Source organism: Opisthocomus hoazin, chromosome 8 (assembly GCF_030867145.1).
Source record: "Opisthocomus hoazin isolate bOpiHoa1 chromosome 8, bOpiHoa1.hap1, whole genome shotgun sequence".
Taxonomy (NCBI): domain Eukaryota; kingdom Metazoa; phylum Chordata; class Aves; order Opisthocomiformes; family Opisthocomidae; genus Opisthocomus; species Opisthocomus hoazin.
The window spans coordinates 33,697,933-33,722,527 of record NC_134421.1 but is presented as its reverse complement, the minus strand read 5'-3'; the positions used below and the strand labels follow the sequence as shown (position 1 = coordinate 33,722,527).

At 40.7% G+C, this 24,595-nt stretch overlaps 1 protein-coding gene across 2 annotated transcripts in view; it reads left to right on the top strand.

The window, feature by feature from the left end:
* Positions 1-2,814: 2,814 nt before the first annotated feature.
* Positions 2,815-24,595, top strand: part of RAB3IP (RAB3A interacting protein) — a 34,514-nt gene continuing 12,733 nt past the window's right edge. Inside the window, exons 1-5 of one of the 2 annotated variants that reach the window (XM_075428499.1) lie at positions 2,815-2,895; positions 13,813-14,088; positions 14,296-14,557; positions 21,791-21,886; positions 24,425-24,502. In XM_075428499.1, coding sequence (XP_075284614.1) covers positions 13,838-14,088; positions 14,296-14,557; positions 21,791-21,886; positions 24,425-24,502 — 687 coding nt within the window. In that variant the 5' untranslated portion in view covers positions 2,815-2,895; positions 13,813-13,837. The remainder of the gene's footprint in view (positions 2,896-13,812; positions 14,089-14,295; positions 14,558-21,790; positions 21,887-24,424; positions 24,503-24,595) is intronic. The other variant, XM_075428500.1, reaches the window with a different exon arrangement.

The window sequence follows — 24,595 nt, the reverse complement described above, 5'->3', positions numbered from 1 at the left end:
TCAGGCCTAGGCCACCAGGATTTGCCTGTGCTTTGTCTCAGGTGAGCCTGTCTTGGTTGCTCCCTCCTTTGATGAGCTTCAGACCTATGTTATAGGTGTAGGTCTACATATAGGTCTCCAGCTCTGCCTATTGCACTTCCTGACAAGACTTCCTGGGTGGATCCTGGACTTGATTTGATGTCTCACCTTGTGTGATGGTCACTAGGTATATGACAAAGCCTGTTGCTATTACCATCCCACCCCTGCTCTTGACTGTGCCCTCATTGGTGGGGTTACCCTTGGCTCCCAGCACATGATGCCTGGAGGATTAGTCCTGCTCTGACACTGATGTGCAGCTCAGGAAGGAACAAGGGGTTGGATAAAAGTACTCTCTTAAAATAGATTTTTTTTTTTTTTAAAAAAAGCTTATTTCTCTTATTTATGTCCTTGGATTTAATCCACATTGTTCCAACTTTTAATTTTTACCATGGTAAATCATATTTTCTGCGGTTTGTTGCTGCCTGACTTTTTAAAGTGTTACATACAGCAAAATACAGGAGTACTTTGACAAAATAAATCTGTTGGTGATTAATTTTAGCACAGTCAAATGTCTTTGGAACTGTATTGCTTTTATTTCTTGAAATGCAAGATGTCTAATCTGGTTAAGAGAGCAGATTGTCATGCCAAGTACAATCACTGTGCAGGATTAAGAACTATAGGATTACAGATCCTAATTATAGACTCTTGTCAGTTTACTACATCTTAATATGTTGTTTTCAACTTCTGATTCCACTTGTCGCGTCTCTTTTGCAATCAGGATTTTAATGAACTTTCTGATGCGTCTTCTAATTTAGCAAACCTGTATTCTGATAGCACTGACTAGGTTCTATTACATGTCAATATCAGCAAATTATATCGTTTTAAAAGTTGGAGCTCTTCAAGCTGAAGAGCTCAACTGCTCTGAAGCCTTTCACAACAAACTTCCAGTTTTACTGCTATTTGAATATTCTACTTTTTGCACTGCTTTGTTTCTTGGTTTTCAGATTGCTTCCATAAAAGCTGTAGACGATGATTTTCTGTAGTCGTTTCGCTGCTTGAGCTCCCTTGTAGTCAGTGTAGAATTACATATGGAAAAGGAATTTAGCAGATATTACTATTTATAGGTAATGTATTTCCATTATGATGAATGGCATTGATACCTTTGTCTTGTGACATCCTTTTTGTCATATTATTTTTGCCCTCAGTGAACTTCTTGCTTGGTGGATGCTGCTGTGAATGTGCCACAGAGAACATTATTTGTCTATGGCTATGTCCTGCAGGGCTGGCCAAGCAGGATTCTTTCACATTCAGTGGAAAGCTGTCAAGATAATTAACGTTTCAATTATTGACTGGAATGTGTCCTAGATCCCTTAACTGACAAATGGGATAAGATCTTGTTTACATCAGTTTTTTGCTAAAGTTCTTCACCATTGCAGCACATGGTTCAGTTCAGCTGCACTAACAGCAAGGAAAGTACATTGTCCAGCCAATACTGCTGTCATTTGGAGCACTTTTTTTTTTTGCACTGTAATCAGACTAGTGGTAAAATGGAGTCTTGTTTATAGCAGCGTTCCAACATTTTACCTACTGCTTTTAAAGACAAAACAGTACAGACCAAGACTTCAAAGGAAAAAAAAGTGAAGGCTGCCTGTTCACCTCTGAAAAGCTGGAAAATTGCCCCAGCTCCTGTGCTTGTGTCAGGGTAGCAGTAATGACAGCTTAAGGACATAGGCAAGCCAAGATGAGAGGCAGTGGCAGTATCTCTTTATCGGACAAACTAGCAGAGCTGGAACAACGCATCTTTTTAGCAGATGAGCCCTATTTTAGCTCTGTATGTGGCCTTATTTCACAAGTCTCGCGCATATAAATTACAGTTCAGTCTTTAATTATTACATATGTCAGGCAGGCCTGACACCTGATTCGGGGCAGTACATGCCCTGTGAGTGAAAATCACTGCATAATCATCTGGTGTAAGCCTAATTTTCTCATTTTTAACGGTGTACCCCCGTGCCTTTGTTACTGTACACCATTAAATATAGAATTATTAACTTCCTCGTATTTTTCACGGTAACTAAACAGTCAGACTTTAACACCCCTGTCCTCAGGTGCTCTTGAACAGGAGCAACGTTTTAACCCTCTCTTCCAGGCGATGAGCAGAGGTGCAGCAACGTTGGCTGACCTCTCCTGATGCCATGAGCGTTCACAGCCTCCCTCCTCGTGGCAAGGTGGAGCCTGCCAGCACTCCTGCGTCGGCCGTGAGCCTCCGGCACCTTCCCAGGCCCTCGGGAAAGGATCTGACAGTGTCCCGTGGTCAGCGGGCTCACCATAGGCCACCCTGGCCCTGTGCATGGTGGAGGGATGGAGGTTGCCCCTGACCCCCGTGTCCTGGCCTTGCAATGTGTCCGCCTCCTCTCGCCAGACCTTCTGGCCCCTGAAACCCGCCTGTCCGTCGACGGCGTGGCTGACTACCAGGAGCGTGAGGGAACAGCCCCCCCGATTCCCTCCCTCAGAAGTATTCTGGGTCACTGCCGGGTGCTTCGAGGGCAGCGGTGCAGCCCAGGCAGCACCGCTGACGGGGTGGCTCCGGCTGGCCTGGTGCGCTGTCTCCAGGCGGGGGACCCGGGCCCCTGCCCCGGGGAAGCTGCGGTGCGCGGCGGGGCCCTCCCGGCGCCCCTCGCCCACCCCGCACCCTCCGCCTCAGGGCGGTTACCCCCACCCCCGCTAGGGGGCGGCGGGGGTCGCGCACACCTGCCCCCCGCCCCCCACCCCGCGGGCGGTGCGTCCGCGCGGCGCATGCGCGGCGGCTGCCCCAGCGCCCCGCCCCCCCAGGTTGGCTGAGGGGACGCGGCGCACGGACGTTCTCGCTGGGCTCGGCAGGTGCGTGGCGGCGGGCGGGAGCGGGGCGGGCGGGCCGCGGCTCCTCGGTAGCGTCGCCGCTCCCGGGGAGCCTGTGCCCAGGCGGGCGGAGCCGGCGCCGTCTGGGAGGGCTGCCCCGCGCCGGACCCGCCGCCTCGGCTGCGGGGGCTGGGTTGGGGGTCCGTGTGTGTCGCGTCCCCCCCGCCCCTCGGAAGAGCGCGGGGGCAGGTGGCGGCGCGGGCTGTGCCGTCCGCGGTGGGAAGGCGCCGCTGGCCCGGGCGCCCCCGGCTCTGTCGGGGCTTGCGTGGGTGCGGAGGGAGCAGCCGGCGGCGGGGATGCGCTTGGCCCCGAATCTGGCCGCCGTCCGAGCCAGAACTGGGCGAAAGTAGTTCTCGGGGGTCACCCCGGAGAGCCGGCGGCGGACAAAGAGCCGCCCTCGCCTTCCCGGAGCCGGCGGCTTGGGGCGGCCGTCCGCTCCTCCGGGCTGCCTGCGCGGGGCGGCCCTTGCGAGGCGCCGTGGGGCCGGCGGGGAAGGGCGTCTGGGCAGGGGTGGCTGAGGCGAGGAGAGGCTGAGCTGGTGCTGAAGCTGTCTCCTCTGCTCGCAGACCTCTCGGCCGGCGGGGCGGGGCAGGGCCGGGCCGGGCCGGGCCGCTCGGTGGGTTCGCAGGCTTCGCCCCCTTGCTCGTAGGCCCGGGGCTGGGGTGCCGAGGGGCGCTCGGAGCGGCGCGGCTGGAGGCCGGAGGGGAGTGCTGCCTTGTGGGGCTGTGGAGCTGCGCTCGCCCGAGGCATTTCTGGTTGCCTGAAGGTCTTGGTGCGATATTCGGGTTAATACCCGGTCGCCCATAAGTAGTCCTGTAAGCTGTAGTAGTTCAGTAGCAGGGATTTCGGTTAACCTTCGTTTCGTAGCGCAGTTGCGTTAGAGAGTAAGGCGCAGAAAGGAAATTCTGGTTAGAAGTTGATTGCGGGTGTTGAGCTGTGCAGAAATTTGTGCTGCCGAAGCGCTGATGGCCCGCTGGTTGCCTGAGAGAGTCTCTGGGCGCGGGGAGCAGGGGAATACCGGGTGGGCAAAGCCTGGGTGGTACCCTCGGTGCTCATCTCGCAGGCAAAAAGCGACAGTGTTTTCATCGGTTTGAGAGTGGTGTCTGTTTTGCTTGCAGATGTCATTCTGAGCTCTATATTGCTTGATTTGTTTGCCGTGTTCGTTTGTAAGCGTGTTCTTAGGAAGTCTCAAAAACAGTGATCTGGATAGCTGAAATAATTAATCTTCCACAGACTTGCTGTAACTGTGGAATTATCACCTACTCTGCTGAAGCAGATGTAAGGTTATTCAGTCTAGAAGCATGTATTGGCAGCTACCATCTGTTCAAATATTTGTATTCCTCAGTAAAATATAGAGCAGAACCTGAGGTCTTGTTGCTTTAATATTTTTATTGTTGTTTTCATTATAGTTCTGTTTAATGAGTTCTGGGGTGGGCTAAAGTCAGGCCTTCTGTATTTGTGTCTTGGCAGTCGTTCTTCTAGTGTGCTTGGTTAACGTTACCTCGTGAGCAAAGAAGGATAAATAATTTACCATTCTCATTATGCTTTTAATAAATAACAAATGCAGTGCACCTCACAGCTGTGACTGAAATATCCATCTTGTTACACTATATGTAAAAGGAATTTTTTTCTGTAGGAAAACAGTCACAATAAGCCTTTTGATTATAGACTGCAGCTATCTTCATAGCTTTTATTGACTTGGTTTCAAATTCACGTAAAATGCCAAATGAACTGGTCTCTTCCACTTACGTTTATGGATTTTCCCAGAAAAGAAATGTGTACTTTGTATTTTTATTTTTAAGACCCTTTTTAATATGGCATTTTAAATCTCCTCTTACTGTACCTTGACTAAGACTTGTATTAGACATTTTAATTATGCTGACTAATACTGTAATGATTTTTTTCAGAAATTAAGAAAATATTTCCTTAAATGAATTTGCAAGTACATTTAGAAAGCTTTACATATGAAAATTGTGATCATTTTTACATAAGTTTACTAGTGGTATATTTTCACTGTTAACTGAAAATGAGAGATTCTTTAGGTCCAAGTCTTTGCAAGAATGACACTGTAGTCACAGTCACTGTGATCAGGCTTAAACCTGAGATGGGGTTGTGAAGTTGTTTGCAAGATAAGGTAGAACAGTGCTCTGTCTTAAAAAGAACAGCGTCTGCAAAGAGAATCGTATTTTCAGTTAAATTAACTTGGTTTAGAGAGTCTTTGTGAACCAAACACGGCTCTCTGAATGTTTGTTTACAATAAAAGTTTGCGGTATTCTACCTTGCAATGCACTGCTTTTTCTCTCTAGTAAGAGGTGTACTATCTAACAGACTCTAAACTGTGTTTATTTATAGGTTTCACAAGCATTCATGCATATAGGTCATTAAATCTTGTGTGCCGTTGGTTTCTGTAAGAGAGACACTTACTGTCTGCACCGATATTATTCTAGTTGAAGATATCCCTATAATAAAGTTTTGAAAAGATTTTTTTTTTTTTTTAATCATTGGTTCGGCAGAACAAAAATTCTTTTAACTTTATAAAATCTTGCTATCTAATAGACTACAAGTTTCTTTTAAAACAGTGTGAGGTAATGTTTTGGATGCCTAACACGAGGCTAAAGAATAGAAAAAGACCCATATCATGGCATTGTATGACCACACTGGTGCGAATGTAGTAGAAAAATAGGTGCATGTTGGACCAGGTGTGGTTTTGCTAGCTCTTAAATTCTGTAGACTTGCATAACTTAGAATTTACCTTCTGTTTACCATCTTGCCTAATTTACCATCAGTTGGTAAATACGTAGTGCAAGGTCACTCAAATAAAAGTAGAATAAAGCGTGGAGTAGTTCAATGCTTTCTTTTCTCTTGTATCTTACTGCCTAATGAAAAATATATTGTTGCATATTTGGGCTTCTGAAGTAGAAATTTCTGTCATAATTGCAAAATTGTAAAGGGAGTTGTTTTTTTGCAAACCGTAAGGGAATTCCTGTGCCAAAGCTTGAATTGTTTGTGCAATGAACTGGCATCGATAACAGTGTTTAAACTTGCTTGAATTCTGTGGCTAACCTTAAATATGAAACTGTTTAGGGAAAAAAAAAATCCGCCAAACTTCTTTCTCCAGTGCCAATATCTGATGAATATCTCATGCTGGATAGATGTAATTGAATTAGTTTTGAACTTTAAATTAATGTCCACATACATCTTACAACAATTTTACTTCTTAAACCGCCTGCTTGCATCTGATAGGTATAGGTATGGAGTAGCAGTACTTAATTGAACTGCTTCTTTAAAAGGTATTTATTAGCTCTCTACTCTAATTCCCTACTGAGTTCTTTAGAGCTTAAAACATATTACATTCCAGACTGTATAATGCTAAAGATTTCAAAACTTTTTTTAAATATACTGAGAAGAGTGCAAGCACAGTGGTGGGCTAATGTCAGTCCTTTTGAGGAACTGCTACAAAAAATCCACTTTCCTATCCCTTCCTAAATTAACTGAAGCAGATGTTGGAGTCTAATAATGTCCTTGAGACTCTATTATATTTTGAAAGGCCTACTGCATGAAGAATAAAACAATATAGCTGATAGGTACCTTTTTTGGTAAATGCTAACTAGAATTTAATTTTCATCAAAATGTACAGAAAGAGTAACAACTTTTTCCATATGTCATTTTTTTTTCTTACTTGAGCAGGTAACCATTCTGTTGTGATAGTCCTCTTTATTAGTAAAGCTAAAAATGAGATTTTTGCTGCTTTAAATGTTTAGTGCTGGCGTTGCTTTTAAATGGGCTATAACAACTCAGAGATTGTTCAAAGTTGTCATCTTCAACCTGTCGTGTATTTAAAAGCAGTCTGTGAAAGACAAACTCCAGGGTTTGTAGTAGGCAGTTTTCAATAATACTTTTTTTTTCCCCAAAAAAAAGAAAACAAGCCACAATAAATTAATGCTTTTCAGGGAGCTTTTTAGTATTTAGTTATTGACTGCTTTGATTCAGACAAGTAGCTGAACCCCACTTAGAGTAATAACAGGAATGTTAGAGTAAGTATTTGGATTTGACTGCTATTGAAAACGTTCATGGTTCCTGGTTCCTGTTAGAAGCTATAGAAACGTGTTAAACTAGCTGTTGTTAAACTGATTTCTCTGTAGTACGTTTTCACTGAATATTAGATTAAATAACAGATTTGAGCATAGTTTCATTGTGAAATTTTGTGGGTAGTCAGCAATGCAAGTGTGGCAGTGGAGAGGTAATAAAAAGCTGCACTATTTTGACAGCTTCAACCAAATTTGCTTTATTTCCAGATGAAAGCAAATTATTTTGTTTTTTCATCCTGATTTATTACAATAGTTGAATTTTGTGCATCATCCAAATTACATACTATCAACTAAGACAAAAATAATAATGTATTTGGTGGGCTCTAATGCTATTCCAAGCTTTCACCATGTATTAATGTGGTAGAAGAAGTATTAAGAAAATTCATGATTTTGTTTAGTAAGTGTGCTGCTCTGAAATGTCAGAATATCAGCTTTTGTTCACAGTAGCAGAATTACTACTAAAGAGTGCTGCGTCAACACTGTGGTTTTTTACACACTGTCAGCTTGGCTCGTAGTAAAGCTCTCCGCTTACCGTGCGCTTCACGTTCCTTCACAGCAAAGCTGTTCATTGATGCCTCAGTCAATAACATGAAACATACTGCCCCCCCCCAAGCCTTAACCAGGCCTGTAATCTTTAATGACACTGAAATTTAGTGTGGGGTTTTTCCCTCCCTTTGTTTACCATTACTTTGAAGAGCTCTTTCCCAAAAGAGAGCTTTTATTTTTAGGACCGCCTAGATTTTTGTATGTACGTTTGGTTTCATGAATGCATAGTGTGTGTTCAGCTGACGTCTTGGTAATAACATGATGGCGTTGGTGAGTCTTGAAATAGAGATACTTGATATGGGCTTCTTTGTCTTGTATGGGGGGTGTACCCAGCTTCTGCCTGCTCAGTACTAAGTGAGAAGTAATGCTAGGAAGGAAAAAAGTTGTGAATGGAAAGTTTTCTGCACAGATGGTGTGCTTACGAGTGCCCATTTGACAGGCTGTGGGAAAAGTTTGGCTGAGGTACTTTAATTTCAGCTCTTCCAGGAATAATTTGTGTAACTTTTTTACTTGCTCTATCAGAAAGAGCTCGTTTTTTGATAACTAAGAAGTTACGCGTGGATTAATTTACTCGTAAATCTCTCCTGTCTGTTTAGGCTGAGATTGATACTTAATGTATAAGCAGAGTGATAGTCTTGTAAATAGAATTCCATCATCTTTTTGTTTTTGTTTTTTTTTAAACTACTAAAAACACTGCAGAATATAGGCAGATTAGGTGGAAAAGTTGTGGGAAATGAGTTAAGTAGAACATTACTCATAGGAGTAGGAGCATGTAGGTAGGATACATTTATTTATTCCCCCCCCCCAACATACTAATTTGCTTATCGTAGTTTGATGTGATGGTCTGGAGGAGGAGCTAGAAATGCATTTGAACTTTTGGAATGTAATAAGCAAGCTTCTAATAATTTTTCTCTGTGTGAGCCAGATGACTTTCTGCACTTTGTAACATAGCTGAATTTGCATGAATTATCATAGAGATAGGGAATGGTGCGTCTTTGAGCCTGTCATTTATGTACTTAAAGTATTTGCTCTTTGGGCTTAGATAGACCTAAGGTTTCTACAAAAATAGTAAAATGCATTAACAGCTGACAAAGATGTTTTTCCTGAGCCTTTTTTCTTAGAAATGGCTAAATAGTATTTTTTAAAATTCAGTTTTGGGGGAAAAAAACTTTTGTAGGAAGCTTCAGCCCAATGGGGTGTGTAACTGAAAACAACCAGTGGTACTGGTGATGTGAAATACTGTTGAACATCAAGTCAGATTGTGAGTTTTCAGTGGAACTAGGAACATGTCTTTCAAACTTGAAATGGAACTTAATCAGCAGAGGGGAAGATGTGGCGGAAGAGTTGTTCCCATTTTACTCCAAGTTATGTTCTCAGTCTTTGCTTCCGTTGGGTGGCTTTTGGTGCACTTCTAGGTGCTGCAGACATAGAACAGGCAAGGCATCTAGGCGGCCTTTGTACATTCGTGTTCAGAAACCTGCATCTTCTGTTAATTGTGAAGTCTTGAGTCTAAAGAGTCAGGAATATGAAGAGACATCTTGGTGGTGTTGCCAGTATAGTAGTATTTGGTACGGCTTACTTGATGGTCAAGAAAGAGGGGGGTGGTGGGAACAATGAGAGCGAATGTGTTTATGTAGATGTGAGCCTGACTTTGAGACTGATGAACTGGTTATTTTTCAACTGGGCTGATGAACTTTAAAGTAGTGTTTCTGCAATTTAATTTTTTCAATATGGCAGTATTTTAGCTTATTAACTGTGATACAGTGACATGTAATAGTTGCAGTGTAGAGTTGAAAACATTTTTTAAATTTAATCTTGAAGAAATGTCCTGTAGCTCTGGCAGTCCCTCCATTTTAATGTGTTGACTCAACAGGCTTTATCGTTACGTAGAGCATGTAATTAGAATGCTTATAATAGTTAATAGGGAAAAAAGAATATTTTTCAAACTTACTTAAACTATCTCTGTGTTACGGTAGAAAAGCTCCAAAACACAAAACTGTGGCAGCATTTTTCTGTGTAAATCGTATTTGTGCAACTGCTGCTGCTAGTTCAAATGAAAGCAAATTTCTGCACAAAGCAGGAAGAAACCCAAAACATCCCTTTTTATCCATGTAAGGTCATTTTTGTCCCTTAGGTCTGGGTGGTTTCTTAGAAGGGGGTGATTTTTTTGTGTGAACAATTAACAGTAACAGAGAAAAATTAGGAATGTAGTTTTGCTGTCTGAACAAATGAATTTCTTCCACATGTACCAGATGATGTGCTAAAGCAACTTGTTTAACACGGATGTATACACACTCAGTACAATACCTGAGATGCAAATCAGTTTTGAACAGTGTTCTTTAAGATGACCAAAAAGTGTTGATATAACTAAAACATTACTGCCTGTGCTGTTTTGGGGATTCCATTCTTCGTATTTTCCATGTGTTTTGTGAAGTAGCCAATGAGCTGGTGGGGTAGCTTTGTATGTTAGGGAGTGTTTCGATTGTATAGAGCTCAGTGATTGTGATGTGCTTATGGGTGAAGATGAAGGGGAAGGCCAACAAGGCTGATACCGTGCTGGGAGTCTGTTATAGACCACCCAACCAGGATGAAGAGGTAGATAAGACATTCTGCAAGCGGCTGGCAGAAGTCTCACAATTGCTAGTTGTTGTTCTCGTATGGGACTTCAACTTACCAGATGTCTTCTGGAAATACAACACAGCAGAGAGGAAACAGTCTAGGAGGTTCCTGGAGTGCATGGAAGGTAACTTGCTGACACAGCTGGTAAGTGAGCATACCAGGGGAGGTGCCTCGTTTGACTGTTTACTAACAGAAGGACTGGTGGGAAATCTGGTGGTCGGAGGCAGTCTTGGGCTTAGCGACTGTGAAATGATAGAGTTCTTGATTCTTGGTGAAGTAAGGAGGTGAGTCAGCAAAACGACTGCCACTGATGGATGGACTTGATGTTCTTAGAGGTCTTTTCCAACCTTAATGATTGTATGATTCTATGACTTCTGGAGGGCAGACTTTGGCCTGTTTGGGACACTGGTTGGGAGAGAGTCCTGAAGGACAGAGGGGTCCAGGAAGGCTGGACATTCTTCAAGAAGGAAGTCTGAAAGGCACAGGAGCAGGCTGTCCCCATGTGCTGCAAGACAAACCGGCGGGGAGGACAGCCGGCCTGGCTGAATAGGGAGCTTTTGCTGTGAGTTGGGGGAAAAAAAGGGAGAGTTTAGCATTTTTGGAAGAAGGGGCAGGCAACTCAGGAAGAATACAGCGATGTTGTTAGGTCATGCAGAGAGAAAATGAGAAAGGCAAAAGCCCAGCTAGAACTCAATCTGGCCGCGGTTGTAAGGGATAAACAAAAATTTTACAAAATAAATTTGGAATTTACAAGTACATTAACAACAGAGAGAGCCAAGGAGAATCTCCATCCTTTATTCTTTATTGGATGTGGGTGGTAACATTGCCACCAAGGATGAGGCAAAGGCTGAGATACTTAATTAATGCCTTGTTTGCCTCAGTCTTTAATAGTCAGACCAGTTATTCCCAGGATATTCAGCCCTCTGAGCTGGAAGACAGGGATAGAGAGCAGAATAAACCCCCCATAATCCAGGAGGAAGCAGTTAACAACCTGCCATGCCACCTGGACACTCACAGGTCTATGGGGCCAGATGGGGTCCACCTGAGAGTACTGAGGGAGCTGGCCAAGCCATTCCCTATCATTTATCAGCAGTCCTGGTTAACAGAGGAGGTCCCAGATGGATGGAGGCTTGCCAACATGCGCCCATCTACAGGAAGGGCTGGAAGGAGGATCCTGGAAACTACAGGCCTGGAAACTGTCAGCCTGGCCTTGGTACCGGGGAAGATTATGGAGCGGTTCATCTTAAGTGTGCTCACCAGGCATGTGCAGGACAACCAGGGGATCAGGCCCAGCCAGCATGGGTTCGTGAAAGGTGGGTTGTGCTTAACCAATCTGATCTCTTTCTATGACCAGGTAACCCACCTAGTGGACGAGGGAAAGGCTGTGGATGTTGTCTGCTTGGGCTTTGGTAAGGCCTTTGACACTGTTTCCCACAGCATCCTTCTGGAGAAACTAGCTGCTCATGGTTTGGCTGGGTGTCTGCTTCACTGGCTAAAAAGCTGGCTGAATGGCCAAGCCCAGAGAGTGGTGGTGAATGGAGTTAAATCCAGCTGGTGGCCGGTCATGAGTGGTGTCCCCCAGGGCTCAGTTTTGGGTCCGGTCTTGTTTAACGTCTTTATCAGTGATCTGGATGAGGGGATTGAGTGCTCCTGCAGTAAGTTTGCAGATGACACCAAGCTGGGTGGGAGTGTCGATCTGCTGGAGGGTAGGAAGGCTCTGCAGAGGGATCTGGACAGACTGGATCGATGGGCTGAGGCCAGTTGTATGAGGTTCAACAAGGCCAAATGCTGGGTCCTGCACTTTGGTCACAACAACCCCACGCAACGCTACAGGCTTGAGGAGGAGTGGCTGGAAAGCTGCCTGCGGAAAAGGACTTTGGGGTGCTGGTCGACAGCCAGCTGAACATGAGCCAGCAGTGCGCCCAGGTGGCCAAGAAGGCCAGTGGCATCCTGGCTTCTATCAGGAATAGTGTGGCCAGCAGGAGTAGGGAGGCAATCATGCCCCTGTACTCGGCACTGGTGAGGCCACACCTCAAATTATATGTTCAGTTTTGGGCCTCTCACTACAAGAAGGACATTGAGTTGCTGGAGCGTGTCCGGAGAAGGGCAATGAGGCTGGTGAAGGATCTAGAGAACAAGTCTTACGAGGAGTGGCTGAGGGAGCTGGGCCTGTTTAGTCTGGAGAAGAGGAGGCTGAGGGGAGACCTTATTGCTGTCTACAGCTATGTGAAAGGAGGTTGTGGTGAGGTGGGCGTTTGTCTCCTCTCCCAAGTAACTACCAATAGGACAAGAGGCAGTGGCTTCAAGTTGCATCAGGGGAGGTTTAGATTGGATATTAGGAAAAAATTCTTTACTGAAAGAGTTCTAAAGCATTGGAACAGGCTGCCCAGGGAAGTGGTGGAGTCATCATCCCTGGAGGTGTTAAAAAAACGTGTAGATGTGGCACTTCAGGACATGGTTTAGCAGGCATGGTGGTGTTGGGTTGAAGGTTGGACTTGATGATGTTAGGGGTCTTTTCCAACCTAATGATTCTATGATTCTAACAGGACGTACATGTAAGTAGATGGCATCATCTCTTCATGGTTATGACCGTCATCTTTCTAGATCTTTCTCTGCCTTGTCTTTTCTGTTGTAAGATCCAAGCAGATTTCTCTGTAAAATGCAATGTATTATTTCATTTAGATGCTACAGTTCTTTTTTTGCACATTAAGTACCTTTGTGAAGCCTTAATCTTCTGTCTTCTTTATTTGTATAACATGGAAAATGTTTTTTGCAGTGAATAATCTCTGCTGAGCAATTCCTTCACAAATTTCTCCATACTGCTTCCAATTTGGAGTTTTGAATAATGCAAAAATTTTTGTGATCTCTGATCATAAACTGCTGGAAAATAGGAGCTTTCTACTGGGGCTTGTAAAATTTGTGTGTTGTACTTGGTTTCTGTTGATCTTATGAAAAACATGGAATTAAAAAAAACCCAAAATATTTCAATTAAATGTCAATTCATAGTACACTTTTATCTGTAATACCTTTTTTGTATGGTACTTATTCACAATTGTCATCATCACTTAATCATGTGATGTATTAAATACACAGGATACTTCATGAGAAGTCTTATGGGCTGGTTCTATCATTTGGTGAACTGTTGCAAGATAAGATGTATAATTTAACCAAAACTGCTGTGGGCTGTAATTTATTTAAAGGTTCACTGATTTGACTGTCTAGGTTATTTGCTTCGTTGAGATTAAAAGTGGAAGCTTTAAGTTTTAAAAAACTTTTTTTTTTTTCTCTTACTGCTTTCCAGGTTGTGCCTGCTTTCATGAATGTAAAATATTTGTGTTTTGATACAAAACAGCTCTAGGCTATATTCAAGATGACTTTGTTTTATGATATAGAGCATGTTCTTGATTTCATCACCCCATTTAGGTGTGGAATCTACTATTAGGTCTTCTGGACTTAGCAGTCCAGTATGTGCAAAATCCATTTTTGGTGGTTGATGTTGATACTTTTGCAAGATTAGTCAACAGTTTCCGTTATATCATGAAGTATTCTGAACGTATTTTTCTGGGCGGTTTTGTAATTCTGGTAGTTGTCAGATATAATTAAATATTTCCTGTTTCCATTCTGATAATGTGATTATTTAATTCAGGGTTTCATATGATGAGGCTTTTATTATGGCCAGTGACCCCTTGGAAGGCTTTCATGAAGTGAATCTCGCTTCGCCTACTACACCAGATCTTCTCGGAGTAAATGAGCCCGGGACTCAGGAACAAACTACCTCGCCCAGTGTCATCTACCGGCCACATCCTTCTGTTGTGTCCTCCGCACCAGTCCAACCCAATGCATTAAATGTTTCTGACCTTCCCACGCAACCTGTTTATTCGTCTCCCAGACAACTGAATTGTGGAGAAGTATCAGGTGTCAGGTAAGTTCTGTGTGTCCTTTTATTTAAATTGCTGATGTTTGTTGCGTATGAACTGCTTGTTTTGCTAAAGATATAATTTTAATATTACTTTCAATGTTGTAATATTGAATTGTGTCCATAATGGTACATTCAGCATCACTACTGCCATTTCTAAAATATGTCTTCTTCATGTATTGCATAAATAAAAATATATCACTCTCTTTACAGCATCAATGTTACCGACGCAGTACTTTGTTCTACCTCCGGACCCCAGAGTGGGTCATTCAATCACAATAATTCCAGAAAGGAGAGCAATAACGCAGAGAGAGAGTTTTTGCAGGGTGCCACAGTAGCAGATGTTGCCGAAGGAAATGAAGATATTTTTGGGTTGAGTACAGACAGTTTATCTCACTTACGGAGCCCATCTGTACTGGAAGTAAGAGAAAAGGGCTATGAAAGATTGAAAGAAGAACTTGCAAAAGCTCAGAGGGTAAGGCTTTTTGTTTTGTCTCCTCCCTCTTTTTCTCTCTTCAGAGTGGTTCTAGTATTGCAGAATGATAGATGGGCTAGAAGGTGCAGTCTGAGTCTGCGCATTTCTTACAGAATTATTAAGATGTAATTATTTTGTGTAAAGTTATTCTGAATGTGTGCAGTGCTAATGTCTTAGAATTATTCCTTGATAGTGTTTTTTTCTAGTGCTGCCACTACTTAACCATGGAAAGCTTTTGCTGCAATATCTGGTTAAATGTGCTTTTTCTTTGAAATGTAGACCATTCCTTCATTCTGATATTTGAGAATAAGAGTGATTTTCTGTCATTCCATTGTTACTGTAGAAGTATTTATAGATGCTGATTATATACCTCTTGAGTCTTCTTTCTCCTAGAGTATAAAAGTATAGCATGTGTCATGGAATTCAGAAATGCTTTGGAAGAGGATACTTGTGATGTTTCATAGGGGAATGCCTGCATAGGAAAGAAGTAATAAAGATGTCAGTGGTGTTCTTTAAAATACTGTTACACCACACTTCAAATTGAATATGGATACATTTGAGGACACTGTGGCTCAATTCATTAATATTTGTAAAGCGCTTTGTCTTGTTTGGATGGACGGTGCTATATAAATGCAAAGCCATTAGTTACCATTCTAACATCGCTCTGTGCCTAAACTTTCGAGTAGATCTTGTGCTATTTGTATCTGTGCCCTTTCATCTTCTCTACATGATTCCATTCTTGTTTAGGTTTAAGCTCATCTTATCTGTGTTTGAACTTGTTTTCCTCTGTTTGTTACCTCATCTTGTGGAATGTAGACCTCATTTCTGTCGTAGTTGCATTTGCCCTTGTTAATGTGAATCTTAAATATGGATTCTGACATCACTTCTGTTGATTGTTTTATTGCCAAATAGTTGTTTCCTTTGCTAATGTGTGTGCTTGCTTAGCATTTGACCACTGAAAGGAAATGTTAACCTGAGCTAAGCTTGAGGACGTTGCATGTGAATATATAATCCTAGCAGTTAAACTTGGAACCTTAGAAAGTAAGAACAAATCAAAGTTTAAATTTTAGAAAAGCTCTTGCAGTTCCTGACAGTATACAGTAAAGGTAATGTACTTGAAAACCACAACTCAGATCTGCTACTGTTACCTTGGAATTATCTGAAAAATCTTACTCCACTGTACCACTTTATCTCTTAAAGATTGAAATGTTTCCGGTTTCACTCTGAAATTTGTTAAGGTTTTTGAGGAAATGACATTAAGGCTGCTAGGATGCACTAACTGCATGTTACGTATTTTCAAACCCTTGCATCTTCTTAAGAAAAGCGATTCAGCACTAGTTTGAGACTGTCGATGTCAAAGTTCTTGCTAATTTTCAACCCATCAGGTTGATTCTTACCAGTGTTACGCTGGATGGATAGCTTTCTTTGCTTGTCTTGATCTTACACTGTTTCAGAGTTGCTCAGTAACGCAGGAGTCTTTACAGACTGTACAACGATAAACCCTGTTCCTTCCGTAATACCTAGTTTCTCCCACTTCTTGTATGAGGACTAAGATTTTTCTGTCCCTAATTCATCTCTGATTGCTTTCATTCAGCAATCATGGCTGTTCACATAGGGCTGCGCCCGCTCTGCGATATTCAGTATGTCATGCAGTCTCTAAACTTTTATTTCCAAGTATATTCACACTTGTCAATGAGTACTCGGTTTAAAAATCTGTAGGGATACAGTTAATAGGTAGTGCCTGTGTATAGCTACTTGTTTTTTGCATGATGGTTTTAAATTCTCTGTAAGTCTCTGTGTTGTTCAATAGGGGCAGTGAGAAAAATGAGAATTACAATTTGTACTTGAATTTTGAGAGCTCTTTGAGCCTGGAAACCTTAAACTACAGACTTTCCAGGAGCGAACTACAGACTTTCCAGGAGCAAAATACAAATTTGCTATCTTGCTTTTTTCATTTGTTCCAAATTTCTTATGCAAACTGTATGCTGTTGTAATATGCCTTAAAGATTGATTTGAATTTGTTGCAGTTGTGATCAGAAAGGGAAATAGGAATTTTAAAGCTTAGGGATCCACTAAGTTTTTCTCACATTTCTGTGTGGACTGCAACGTTTTTCTTGATATGCTGTCATTTTTTTATATTAGAGAATATATGTATGGCATGTAATTGTTAGAAATGTAAGTATGGTTCTTGAAAAAATTATTCAGGAGTAGAATTTTTTTTTTCCCCCCTCTTTGTGTATGCCTTGTATTTCTTAAGACTGAAACCAGGACGACTACAGACTTCTCAAAATGAACAGCACTGCTGGCAAAATTAAAAAAAAAAAAAAAAAACAACCCACACCAAAAAAACAAACAAACTTTCAAAAGTTTTTTTTTTCTTGACAAGAGGAAATATACTTTCTACTTCAGTCTGATTGCAGTACCAAATCACATCATAAGATTGGGAGAAGGGTTGGGTCAGAGGTAACAGCAGGCCAGCAATCTGTACAAATGGAGCATATAAGATTGAACGCACTTTTGCCTTAAAATGCCCCCTTAATTGAAATGACATAGATTTTTCACTCTTTGAGACTGTGCAGGTAATTTTTGCTTATATTTTCACTGAAGACTTAATTTCTGGCTATATTGTGTAAAGTGGAGCTGAAGGGCCCTTGCTTTTGATGATCTGAACCTTGCTCCTTGTTTTGCTACCCTTTTAAACCAGCATCAAGAAAACTGAGCAGATGTTAGAAGGCTTGGTCATTCAATGCCTGGGGCCTTATCTCCTCGTGTCTCTCTGCATTTGCATTTTTTCTGCCATGTTTGGATTGAGCTGTGTCACTGAGGTTACTGAAGATAGATCAACCACATGTAGACAGCGTCTGAGAGAACAGTGGTTGTTTTTTGATGTATGGTATTTCTTGATGTGCACGTTTAGTGGGGTCCTTGCAAAGGAATACCTTTTGATTGCTTTTCATCTTAAGTGACTAGCATGTTGCATGTATTTTGGGTAGCTCACTTGTAGTTTCTGAGCTGTGGCAGTTCATGGTCATGTTTTGCTTGAATTTTTGTGTGATTTGGCCCTGAAGTTATTTCCTCATCAAGTCAGACTGTCAATATAATGATGTCATCTATGACTGCAAAGGGAAGCTTAGGTTTCTGTGTTGATATGTTTTCTCTTGGAGTCTTGAAATTCTCAGCTGGCACTGATGGTTAGCCCCCTCCTCTGATGACGAAAGAACAGTCTGCTGGAGATGTTGGTTGCACATACAATACTTGGTTTGAGAATGAATGCCATGCTTCCCATGGTCTTTAGAGGAAGATCTGTAGGCTTCTTGGTAACAAATAAAACGATGTTTATCTTTTTGAAATAGAAATCTGTATTGCTGGTATTTCCCTAGTAGAATGGAATTAAGAGGTTTTTTCCACACTGATACAGTGATTCTTGTGAAAGAGGTGACAGTATAGAATATGGTATTGTAAATTTCAACGTAGTTTAACAACCTGATCCTCAAATATGCATTTTTCTCTCAAAGGCTTCAATTTCTATATGCATTCTTTATCTCGGAAACAAACTATTACAATTTGACCTCATGTCTTCAGATCTTGTGTGTTGATACAGGATTTGAAGTAGATTCTTCCTCTTCCCCCCAATTCTGCCTGTATTGTCGAAGAATCCAATGTAACAGAGGCTGTTGCCATTATTATAGTGTTTCTGCACAGGCTAACACTGATGGTTAAATCTCTTTATTTTTCCACAGTAAAACATGACATTTTAAAACTCTGCATGGATTAATGAATAAATAGATTTGCAATAACTATCCAGGAATTCCGTTAGTACTATACAGTACATGGAGCATTTTTAAATTTGTGTTGTCATTTGCTTAGAAGTTAACAAACTGAGTTAAAAAATGAGGATGCTCCAGAATAATATACTATCCCAGAACTCCACTGAAGAGTATGCCTTCAAAACAAAATTGCAGTTGAACTGTAAGGCCACTGGCTAGTGTTTGTTAAAGATGAGTTGGTTCTCTGGAGGTGTTTTAGCAGTTCATTGGTGTCTTTGAGTGATGAAAGTTTTCAATTTCCACACTTCTGACTGATGCTGTTGTAGTGTATCGTAGGCGCAGAAATTTTCTCAGGCAAGTAGAAAACTACATGCAAGCAAAACAGAAGCATCTTCACCCACACCAGAAGATAATTCAATAGTCTGTGAAATGCTCTTATCTCTGACAAGATAGTCTGGACCTTCTCTTACATTAAATACCTTTGTAAAATGTGTTTGCAATGGACTAATTTTTATGTAGCTTGCTTAACTCAGGCGTTAAGTGAAGATCAGTCAAATAGAAATGCATTCTAATACAAATACAGACTTTCTTGGCAACTTCAGAATTCAGCAGTATCCCACAGTTCTGATTTTAGGCGCAATCTGTAGAAAGCCTTTGTTCTTTCCTTGATCTTCCGCATCTAGTTTGACTTGGTTAAATTGCTGAACTAGATGCAGGATAATTTTTCTTTCTAGAATTTAAAGTATGAGTGGTTTTGAAGCAGTAATTTGCATTCGTTATCTCACTGGTTCTTTATAAAGACCCACCTTGTAGTCTATTTGTGAAGATTAAAGTGAAATAAGCAATAAATTACAGTTTGATATAGGATTCTTTTTTTCTTTTAACTTCAGGGCTTTTTTCCATGCAAGTTAAATTTTTTTTTTATTACCTACTTCGGTAACTATGTGTGGTGTGCTTTATAATAGCGTATCTTCTTGATGTAGTTACTTTTTCAGGACAGTAATATGGGAAGGACTGCAGCATGGATGGTTAGTCTAGCACATGCAATTGTCTTTTCTGCCTCTCTGTGGTGTATTCCTGGGAAGTCTCCAGTGATGCCTTTAAGACACGGGCATTAGTAATGTTTCTAATAACTGCTAAGCTTTTTGCTTTGGGCACTCTTTATTTTTGCCCTGCTTGAAAGACGTGAGCTATTAAACTTGCCTGGCAAAATAATGTGTTACATTATGCTCCTTCTGAATCATGCCATGGAGCCTTGCCACAGTGTTTGACAAATCTAGCTAAGCAGCCATGCGTAGTAGACTGCCTGGTGCTGTCTCCTTTTTGTTTTCATTAAGTAGCTTTACTTATCTGCCTAAATTTTAATGTAACCCCCCCATATCTTTCCAGTTGCAGGCAAAACTGTAACCGTCAGAATAGTGTATTCATAGTAGTAGCCCAAAAGTGAACTTGGGGTTGTTCTGCTGTCATTGTCAGTTTGATAACTCTTGACCTGAATATTAGTATAATCTCCTTTTAAGATGTATTGATGTACATAAGGCATTTTCTTTACAAAGCAGTGAAGTAACCAAAGGGTGTGTATTGATGTATTCTTTGCATTTATAGGAACACATGAAACTTGAGCTTTAAGCATTATTCATCAGATTCTTTCATTTCCATATTAAGAACCATACTCTATATGGGAAATACTTTAAACCAACACAAAACTAAGTAATTCAATTTTGTTTCACGTTTCTTTTTTCAACCTCTTCTTTTTTCCAGTTTTTTTTTATTCTTTGGCTTTTTGTATTCCTTTTTCATTCTTTTCCCTTCATCTGTAGCTATTTTTCTGCTCCCCCCCCAGAGAGAAGTAACTGTGTGCAGCATAGTAGTTAGTAAGTAAGAGTTAAGTACTATTTAAGAAATACCATGTTTGGAAAAAACCCTTACATTTAAGTGTTACCTTTCAGAATAGTTAAAAGATTGCATATGGAAAGCAAAAAATTAAAATACCAAACAAACCAGACCAAAAATCAATGAAAATGTCCGAAGTTAAAACCAAATAAAAGAAGGGAGAAATAATGCCTTTGATACGAAATGATCTAATCTAGAACACGCCTTAAATGCTTGCTGAATTCAGGAGCTGAAGTCAAACAGGACCCTTCATCTTAGAGGAAAATCTATTGCCAATTTCACTGCAGAAATTGAAAGCAAGACCTAATAACAGCATGCTACAAGGCAAGACGTAGTTTCCCACATCATTGTGTGCAGTGTTACTCAGTCATGAAGACTTTGGGAGAAACACTAACCGCCTCCCAGAGACACAAGGGAAGAGGCCCACACGTTTGGGCCTATTTATGACTCTAGTGACTGGCCTCCCAGAGTTTCTGAAGGCAGCTGTTTTCTGTACTGATTTCTGGAGGTTTTGAAAGCAAGTAATTGCTAGATTGTATTTGGAGTCTTTAGCATGTCAGTGACAGGCTTGGGTCACACATTTCAGGAGCAATGGTAGCATAATAGCTTGCTTGGCAGGTGGAAAAGGAGGAAGAACTAGATGGGGATAGGAGGGGAGTTATGGCCAAAAGAAACGTTTGAAAGGTCAGAATGGGCTGTCTGCTGTGTTTCTTTCCATCCTTCTGTTTCTTGCAAGAGATTCCAGGGTTTAGTGGTTGGGGAAGGGGATAGGAACTCTTCTTTCAAATTTGTGCTTTCCTGCATATTACCCCTCTTTTTCCTCATTCTTGGGACCGTACAGATGAGGTTAGGCATGTGTAACCCTTATACTGCCAAATCTGTGTTAAAATCTTACTGTGAAAGTGGCGTGGTCAGGACTTCTTCACTCAAATTTTAGTGGTGTAGACAAACAACATTTTGAATTTCATTAAGTTGCTTTAATTTGGTTTGCATATTTGCATAAACAAAAGCAAGGATATAATTACAGTATGATTTTGGAATTGTTTGAGTTGTAAGGAGACATGGAGGAGACAATATTTATAGTAAAATATGTTTTAATATTCTTTTAGAATTGAGGATTATCTTGTGACAAAGCTGCTTTTTTTTTTTTTTGTTTAAAAATGATTACTTTCTTTAAGTGTCTGTTAAGGAATGGGTAAACAGAACTGGTATTCTGTCTGTCCCAGTAATTAATTTGATCTGTATTTTAAGTGACTATAGTCTTCTGTACTTCCAGGAAAAAAACTTTTTTTACTTCAGAGTATTTTGGAAATGCTGAAGTCTAGCTTAGAGATACTTCAGATTGGCGTGGTGTATTTCTGTATAGCAGGATCAAATAGCTATGTATGTACAGCATTAATTTTAATTGCTTCTAGTGTTAAGATTAATATTTTGAAAGGCTTTATTTAGCAAAGGTTTTATGTTCCTCTGATTTTTATTTTTTTTCCTTTTCTCCCTCCTCTCTGTGGTATTAGCTTTAAAAGGCCAAATTACTACTCTTAAGTCAGAATAAATAACTTTCAATTTTCCATAGGAGCTGAAGTTAAAAGATGAAGAATGTGAAAGGCTTTCTAAAGTGCGAGATCAACTTGGACAGGAATTGGAAGAACTTACAGCTAGTCTGTTTGAGGTTTGTTGGAGTCTTCGATGTGATATACTTAAAGGAAGCTGAGCCAGATGTTTAATGTAGAATCAGTATATCGTATGCTGAATTTTTCTGCAATAAGCTTATAAATGGATTTGTGTCCTGAAGACCGGGGTATGTTGAAGTAGAGGCTTAAGAGCAAGCAGTAGTCTTTTTGCTTAGATGAAAGAGACCTTGTAGAGCTTGTCAGTCTTCCTAGACACAAAATGGAGAAAATAAGAAAAATATGTCAGAAAGCTTAAAACTATTTAGGCTTATTTTTTGGCTTAACTATTTTAAGACAGCTTCTCTGTCTGACGACAAGGCTATCTAGATAAGAGCTAAATTCGGAGTTGCCATGGTGACTAAATAAAAAGATAACATAGTTCCAGATCAATGGAGATAACAAGTACATAACTTAACCATGCTTTCAGCTTTTGAATTTTGGGTCTGGCAGCATACTGCTCCCACAAACCTGAAAAGAAACATTAATACTGAGTGATGCACTGGGGTGGAACCTGGTTAACCAAGTGAGAAGCCTGAACTTTTAAGTGGGACCTTTTCATTCAAGAAAAAGGCAGTAGTGCCAGCAAAGACTGTGTGCTTGTATTACATAGAAAAAAATCGTAAATCCATACTTGAAGCAGGATCGGTTCTCATTTTTTCATACGAATGCCTAGAGGTTACATTGTGATACGCATAACTTTCAGAATAAATTTCATAATCCAGAGATGACTTATATGTTTACCATGTCGTAAGTGTTGGTGTTCAGCATATGTGAAAAGATACAACATCGGTATGTTTTTAGAAGCAGCATTTGAACCTGTGATGTTGTATTGGTATAAAAGTGCTATTAAGAGCTTGAAAATACCAACATTCAAAAATCAAATTACAAACTACTGTGTAGGTTGGTTGGCAGCATGTTTTATTTCATCATCCTGGTAGGGCAAAGTTACTTAATATTTTTCAGTTCCTGTGTGTAGAGAATAAATGGGAAAGGTGCTGCTTAGCGTAAATACTTGGGTATGTTGGGGGGAGGAAAATGCGGGACAGGTATTTTAACTGTAGAGCAATAAAAATTTTCAGTGAAATTTTATATTAATGACACTTTATAACATAGAACAATGTTGTCAGTATGTTAAAGCTATGTTTGAAATATAGCATATTAGTAGTAATTGTTTGAGTTTTAGTTATTGTGAACGCCGAACTGTTGTGGGCATGTCACTTGAATTTTCTTTTGTGATGTGATTTCACTAAGAGGCCCTAGTAAAACACAGTGCTGAGGTTTCTTGTGCTGGGATCTACAGCCCTTGAATTCACGTTCTATTCTGTATCCACTGATTTCGGTGACCTTATAAGGGGATATGCTGGAGCTTATATTAATGCATCCCAGTGGAGGATCGAGACTTGTTTTGCACAGCTGGGTGTATATATTACATTATTGCAGTGTAATAGCACTGTAACATGCTTTGCTTTCAAAGGTGCATCACTAAGCAGAAACTGCATGGTCAGTGTTAAATGTATTGTACACATTGTATAAATGTGTATGTTCCCATTCCTGCATGTGTCTGTTATTCCTTAAGAGAATTTTACAAACCCATGTTATACAGCTGTGTTGTATGCCAGTGGGAGCCAGACCTTTTGGTTTTATGATGTATGAACTTTTTTTGTTTAATTTATATAGCGTCCAGATACGTGCTAGGCGCTTTACAGATATGAGAAGGATCTTCTTCCAAGTAATTTAGTTGGTGGCCCTGATCTTTCAGTCTTTGTTGCCTTCAGTAAGTACCAAGTAAGAAAGTAATTTGATCACAGATACAAATTGTTGGATCAGAGCCTAAACAAATACATTATGCAGACAAAAGGCTTAGAGGTATGAGGTAAAAGGATGTTTAAAAGTTCCCTGTCCTTTTACACTTTCTTCTTTATTGGCTCAGACTTGTTTTTTTACTTGAATTGGTTTTTAGTGCATGTTCTATTCTACTTAAGCAGTGTTTATTAATCCACAAACTTCTAAGCTGTTGCTTTGTCTGTTTTATTGATGGTAAGAATTTAGACTTCATAGTTGTTTGACCGGTTCCTTCATGCAGAAATTTACAGTTGACTATAACTGGTTATTCTGGCTAGAAGAAGGGAGAAGTTCTTTTGAATGTCCTACTGTGCTCACATTGCTTTTGTTGCTGCTGGTTGAGTCATTCTCTTGGGGGTCAAGGAGCTTGACTTGTCAGCCACCGAAGTGTGACGAGCCTGGCGTCCATGGCAGGTATTGTTGCTGCTGGTGGGGAGTGAGTGGAGTTGCTGAATTCCTGAATCTGGGCTCAGGACCAAGAAGAAACTTGGTGGGCCAGTGATGAATCCAAATGATAGATTTGTAGGTATTTTTTGGTATGTAACCATTTAAATTTCAGATTGTTGCTCAACTTACTATTCACAAGTAGTTTCCGTGAAGCAAAAGTATGTCTTTAGTTGTTTATGTTTTGTTTTTTTAACTGGATCTTGTAAATTTGTGTGAAGTATTTACACTAGCTAAACACTTTTTTCTAGGAAGCACACAAAATGGTTAAAGAAGCTAATGTCAAACAAGCCGCAGCAGAAAAACAGTTAAAAGAAGCACAGGGAAAGGTGAGTTTTTTCCAACTTGCTTGCTTTGTCTTTCCACCTGATTATAAATCTAAAATGTGAATCATAAACATGTAAATAGAGCATTACCTGTAT